The 6,820-nt window shown below is 39.1% G+C and overlaps 1 protein-coding gene across 1 annotated transcript in view; it reads right to left on the bottom strand.

Annotated features, from left to right (window-relative positions):
• Positions 1-1,883: 1,883 nt before the first annotated feature.
• LRRC4C (leucine rich repeat containing 4C) overlaps positions 1,884-6,820 on the bottom strand; it is a 159,113-nt gene continuing 154,176 nt past the window's right edge. Inside the window, exon 2 of the mRNA XM_021684753.2 lies at positions 1,884-4,430. Within this exon, the coding sequence (XP_021540428.1) occupies positions 2,466-4,388 (1,923 nt within the window). The 5' untranslated portion in view covers positions 4,389-4,430 and the 3' untranslated portion in view covers positions 1,884-2,465. The remainder of the gene's footprint in view (positions 4,431-6,820) is intronic.

Here is a 6,820-nt window from a genome sequence, read left to right as displayed (position 1 = left end):
AATATTTTGCTTCTAGAATGTATTTATTAGAACAACCATAATCTCCTACAGGACTGAGATGTATGCTTTCTTACTTAACTTTTTAGCTTGAGTTCACCTTTCATTCTGTTTAGTAGAATTTTTCCAACCGTTCAGCCAACCCTCACAGCCAAGGGGAATTGTGTGCTGGGACTAACTCCGTAAGAATTATCAGCTCAAAGTGAATGAAGGTTCAGAGTCAGCAAAGAGAGAGCTCAGGGAACACAAATCAAATAGAGAAGGCAGGATTCTTCTCCCTCTTGGCTTATACCACTCTTCTCTGGACTAGCACTTGCTGGATATCCCTTGGTGGGTTGTTTGTTTGTTTTGTGATCTGCAGCTTGGGAATATATTAAGTACATTCTATACTGAATAGCTTAGCCAATGACAGCCAACATGTGTTTTCCCCTTTTTTGGGTCTTCTCCACAGTGAAAGTAAACGTGAATTGTGTTCCTAACAAAGGGAGGTAAAATACAAGGGAGGAAAAAGCTACTAGAGAATTAGTGATCTAAAGAAAAAAAACAAAAAAACAAAAAAAAACCCTTATGTGGTCTTACTCATTTGCTTTCCCTTCATCCCAGTTCTCTGACGTACTTTGCCAGTAGTGATTGATTTTCCACACCTGGAGACCACAAAACCCTGGTGTGAGCTCCAGCCTGCAGAATTAAGTGTGAGTATATAAGCTGCTCCTCCGTTAGGAGATGAAGTTTTCTCCAGCTTGGGCATCACTGTTTCACCAATGAGGTGGTAGGTTTCAAGGTCAGTAATAAGAGGTGTTTGTTTTCACTCTGCTTCACATAGATCAAGACAGAAGTCATAGACATACTATGTTAAAATATCAGGAGAGTGCCAAGGTACCAAGAACCAGCAAGTTCCTCTTTTACTTGGAAGCTAGTGTATGTTCTCATACCTAAAATTTCTCCAGTTCCTTCAAGTAACTTTAGTGAATTACCACTGTATTAACATTGCTATCTCTTGGTGTGCACACACCCATCATGGCAAATCCAAACTCACACACCTTTACAGCTCTGCAATCCGCATTTGAAAGAATAGAATCAGTTCTTCCAGAAGGACAGAAGAAACCATAAATCAAGTTTTCTGTAATAACAGTAACCCAATATTTTTGAAATTTCAGGTTCCCAATTCACAGCCTCCACCTAACAGTAAAATTAGAGCTAGCCCTCAATAATAGGCTGATATTTTTTCTAATTATATTTCATGATTTAAGAACAAGAAGCAGGTCTTGTCAATTGTGTACCCACAGCACTAAGATCAGTGTTTAAAACATAGAAGGTCTTTAATAATTATTGTGGAATTGAACTGAATTTGCTGATACTCAGCACCAAAAATTATTTTTCAACTTAGATAATTTAGAATACCTTCACATTCTCTTGTACTTTATCTAGCCAGTAGAACTTAACCTAGGAGACAGTGAATAAATTATAATGAAACTTTCTTCCAAGTGGGATTGAATTTACTTCACAAAATCATTATTTTTTAATCTGAGCATTCTACAAAGGGTGCTCCTAATGAGAAGGAAAAAAAAAAAAATACCACAGCATCCTTGAATATAGATCCAATACTCAAGTCAGCTAATGAAATAGGACACCATAGAGATTGATGCTGTGACTGAAGAATACAATATTTTTTTTTTCTTTCTTAGAAAGTAGGAAATCTAATTACCTTCAAGTTTCTCACATTTGAGCCATACTACAAATGAGTTGTGTCCAGGTACAGAAAAACCAACAATATTTTATTTATAACCTTATTTTTTAGTTTTTGAACTACAAATTCTGGTTCTAGAGGTGTTTAAAAGATCATGGGTTTTTTGGATGCTCATATGTAAATTAATCTGTTTGTTTACTTTTTTTCTTTTTTTTTTTTCTTTTTGCTTTGCCATTGAATGGTTCTCCTCATAAATACAGAACAGGTCATTACATGAAAAATATAAGATCTTGCATTTTTTTAATCTTGTTCTCTCTTAAAAGTCTATTTCTAATATTGTATTCCCCATTGGACTACTTCATAAGGGCATGAGGGAAAGAAAGGAGAGAGGAAAAAAAAGAAAGAAAGACAAAATAGACTGGATCTCACCACTAGAATTCACCATAAAAATCTCAAAGTGTAACAGAATTCTTACAAAATTTCCTAGGCCAGTTCTTTAGGGACTTGAGATCTCCTATGAAAAATATGGCAACCAGGAAAGGCAGGGATGAGATGTGGGAAAATAGTAAATAAGTGCAGCAAAAACAGGTTCTGAGGAATACACATAATTTTGTCTGCTTTAGATCACAATAGAATTTTTAATAAATAAATTTCTTTTCTTTTTTGTTTTTTTTTTTGTAAAGACACTTTTTTGAAACAGTAGATTTAGCCCAGTCATTTGTGTCATTTTTAATAAACTGTCTTTTTTTTATTGTTTGTTTTCTGTAACTCTGTAAATGTTTTAGATTTGAGTCTCTTGTACATTGTCTTTAGAGTTCATTCGGATCAATAACGGTTCATGCACTGAACTGTGTATTGAATTTATTGTGTTAACTGTTGTTGTGTGGTTGAAGGGAGATTTGTAAGAGTTATAGTGATTTAGGTGCTCATGTTCGATAGCAGGCATGGGCAGGTGGCTTTCCATGGGCGTATCTCCTGTAATCTCATCATCAACATTAATGATTTCAACAGTCCTTGTTGGGGCATGATGGTTTTGCCGATGGTGCTGCTTCCTCATCTTGTAGAAAATGACCAGCATCACTGCAGCCATGAGTGTGATGGCCACAAAACAGCCAATGATGATTTTGGTGGTCTTCATGACCTCATCAATTCCCGGGATCCCACTGTTTATGTCAGTCACTGGGATGGTGAATGTTTTTTCTGTCGACCTTGTGCTCTGTGGCGTGAGAGAGGTGGTCACATTGGTGGTCTCCCAGTCGATCACTGGAGTGGGGCCCACGTTGTTATCTGTGGTCCGTGCCTCATCCTGAGAAGGTTCCATAGTCTCTACTGTAACGGTTGAAAAGTAAGAGAAGGGAGTAGTGGTTGCTGCAGTAACATTCAGGGTGGCGGAAGCAGTGGTATTTCCAACGGAATTACTCACCATACACGTGTACATGCCTGTATCTTGCACGGTTACATTCGTGAAGTTTAATGTGCCGTCACTGAGCACAGCTATCCGCACTTTGTATGCCCCATGTGTCATGACTGTTCCATTTGGAGTAATCCAAGATACAGAGGTCAGGGACGTGGAGGCCCGACATTTCAGCTCAGCTGCCATGCCCTCAGTGACATTGAGGTCTGCTGGGGGCTCCACAATCACAGGAGCATAGCATGTGAAATAATTCTGGTCAAGCTCCCCAATGTACCTCCCTTTCAGATTGGGAGGAGTGTTACATCGAGCACAACAAGCTGTGTTGGAGGGGGCCATGTCTTTTATCCACCAGCTGAGCCACAGTATGTCACAGTTACAGTTCCAAGGGTTGTGATGTAAGTGTATCCGCTCTAGATGATGCAAGGGTGTGAAGAGGTCATGAGGCAGTAATGTTAGATTGTTGTGTGCCAAGTTTATCTCCACGAGTGACTGAAGGTTATCAAAGGCATTCCGTTCAATCACTTGAATCTGGGACTGGATCATCCACAGTTTTTGAAGGTGCATCAATCCCTGGAATGAGCCAGGCCTGATGGCCGACAAATGATTCCCAGAAAGATCCAGCTCATCTAGTTTTATGAGAGGTGTAAGGTTAGGGATTTCACGGAGGTTGCACATGGCAAGGTTCAAATACCTCAAGTTGGACAGACCTTCAAAGGCACCTTCTGAGATGTATGAAAGCCTTTTCAATTCCCCTAAGTCTAGTCGGCGCAAAGAAGGGATTCTGTTAAAAGCATAAGAAGGAATGCTTTCAATGGGGTTGTTTCGCAACCAGAGCTCCTTCAGTTTAGACAAATATACAAAAGCTCCATTTGGGATGGTAGTAAGACGATTGTCAAAGAGTTCCAGAGTATTGAGGTTTGCCAGACCATTGAAGGCCCCGATTTCAATTGTTCTAATATGATTCCTACTCAACTGTAGGATTTCCAGGTGCCTCAAGTGCTTGAAGCTGTTCACTTTGATGATCTGGATTTGGTTCTCATGGAGGTTCAGCAGCCGCGTGTTGGTGGAGATGCCATCTGGAACCTCCCGTAGGTTTTTCCGGACGCAAATCACCTTGCTGAACTGGTTGCTGCAGGAGCAGACGGAAGGGCAGGTTTGAGCCCGCACCAGACCAGCCACCACAAGAAGTTGAAGAGCCAGCAGCACCACAAGCAGGGGGTCAAATAGGGCCCTGTTAAACCTAGGACCTATCATTATCTGCTGTGGATGTAAGGTCATCTTGTTCAACATTCATAATTTATCTGGTGTTGGTCCTTCTGGAGTTCAAATAGTCTGCAATATAAGAACAAAAAAGAGTATTAGATCTCCTCCAAATGTCTTTCTGGAGTAATGTCAGTGATACAGTGTATCAGCTAAAGCCATCATTTCTCAGACTAAGCAAACAACAAATCTAATGTCCCTTATTGAGCGATGTGGCTCAATTCTCATATTTATAGAGAAAATGTTTCTGTACTTCAAATTAGCAGTCATCCACAGCCCATATCTACCAAATATGCACTCACAGAGGAATGAAAGAATGAGGTGAAACACCTTACTATAGTGTTTACCAACCAAGTATGACTTGAATACATGAGGACAAATGAGATGTACTCCACCAGAAGGTTCAATGGCCAGACCAGATTGGAAAAGTTCAGAAAATAAGATTTGGGGCTATACCCAACAAGCTAAAAGCTCCCATGCAAAATCAGTTAATAGCTGATATTTTATTGAGAGTTCTTCTATGTGCCAGGCACCATGGGCTATAGACTTCACAAACAATCCTATCCAGGAATAGCTATATAATTTGCAGCTATATAATAGCTATATAAACTGGGGGATGGCTTCTTAAAAATTATGAAGAATTTCAAATCTGTAACAACAGAGCATTAATCAAGCATGGGCCCTTTTGTGAATGGGGCCCTTTTCAATTACATAAGTTGCGTGGATTGATCCTTTCTCTTCCTTACAGCACTTCTCTGAGTTAGGGACTTCTATAGTCTCCATTTCCAAAATGAAGATGTTTAATCACAGGGAAACTAACATGCCTTAGGTCACAAAGTTCGTAAGTACAGAACCAGGACTCACACACTCATCTGATTGGTCCAAGAGCATATGATCTCAAATACTCCCTGAAAAAGTTTCTGGGAGAATGATGGCAAAGGTAAAATATTTTTTTCATGATTAGTTTCTCTAAAATAACTTTTTGGGGGGTGACCTCAGCTGTAAACCCTGGCAACTTGACTTATAGCACCTGTGAAGATACACTGAAACTATGGCATACACAAATGTACATAAACTTTTAGATTTTCAAATACCCAAACTCATTATAATATAGCAACTGCTGCCTATAGGCAGACATACCACAAATTAAATCATTTCTATGAAACATAACTTTTACGTACAGAAGATACCTTAGTATAACAGAAAAATTATGTCTTGTACCCCTACTCTCACTGATTTTAAGTAGATTTGTGGGAAGGGGAATAAAATAACTCACTTTCTGCATCTCTTCTGACACAAGAAGAAATTTTAAAGGAGCTTGGGTTACCCAGTGTATGTCCCACTCTTATCATGCATTGGGCACTTGTATAATGACTTCTAAATCTCTCATCTCAATAAACAATGTCTCTTCTATGAATCTCTTGGAAACAAACAAAGGAAAAAAGGGATGGGGAATCACTACATTCTAATTCAAAAAGGCACTAATTTAGTACTTATTATGTGTCACCTTGGACAACTTACTAATCTCTCCATGACACATCCTCCTCACTTGCAAAATGGGAATGATAATAGTACATAACCCCTGTGTTGTTGTGAGGATAAAATTAGTTAATGCAGATAAAGCCCTTAGAATAATGCCTCCCACATGGTAAAAACTCAGTAATGTTAGATATTATTATTACTGTCCATGCTGTTTCTCTTACCCAGACATCTTGCTGAGTACCAGGCATATAAAGATGAAGAATATCATCCTTACCCCTGAGGAAACGATAGTTCAGAAGGTGAGACAGATAGGTAAGCAGATGAATTACAATAATATATATTCACTGGTATGAGACCCAGCCACACTGGGACAAAGGCACGGATGTCAGATGAGCTCAGTCTGTGCTGGTAAATCAGAGAATTTTCAAAGAAGAGGATCATCTGATCTAGGTTTTCTAGAAGAAGTTGATTTAAATAAAAAAAAAAAAAAAAGGAAAGAAGAGCATTTTAGGCAAGAACCATCTTGAACCAAGACAAGGACCCATGAAAGATGCTAGTACATCCAGGGACCAGTAAACAGTTCCCTGTGGCATGAGAACAGAGGGCCTGGGAAAGAGACTTAGTTCTTTCTTCGGGGCTGTAGCAGCGCTAGACTGACTTTTCACACCACCTAGTACTATGATCGTTAGTCCCTGGTTCTGTTTCTCCCACTAGCCTGTGAACACCATGAGGACAGAGGCCATGTCTGATGGTTTTTCTCACTTGTCACACTGTAGGCACTGGATAAAAAGGCTGTTGTGTATGTGCAGAAACAGTTACTATCTAGTTACAACTCTGTGTATGTGTAGTGATAGGCACTAATATAGTAATCATGACTTTCTATCTTCTATATTTTCTTTTCTCTTTCTTTCTTTTTCTTTCTTTCTCTTTCTTTTTCTTTCTTTCTTTCTTTCTTTCTTTCTTTCTTTCTTTCTTTCTTT

The sequence above is a fragment of the Neomonachus schauinslandi genome, chromosome 11 (genome assembly GCF_002201575.2).
Source record: "Neomonachus schauinslandi chromosome 11, ASM220157v2, whole genome shotgun sequence".
Classification (NCBI taxonomy): Eukaryota; Metazoa; Chordata; class Mammalia; order Carnivora; family Phocidae; genus Neomonachus; species Neomonachus schauinslandi.
This window is presented reverse-complemented; position numbering and strand designations above follow the sequence as displayed.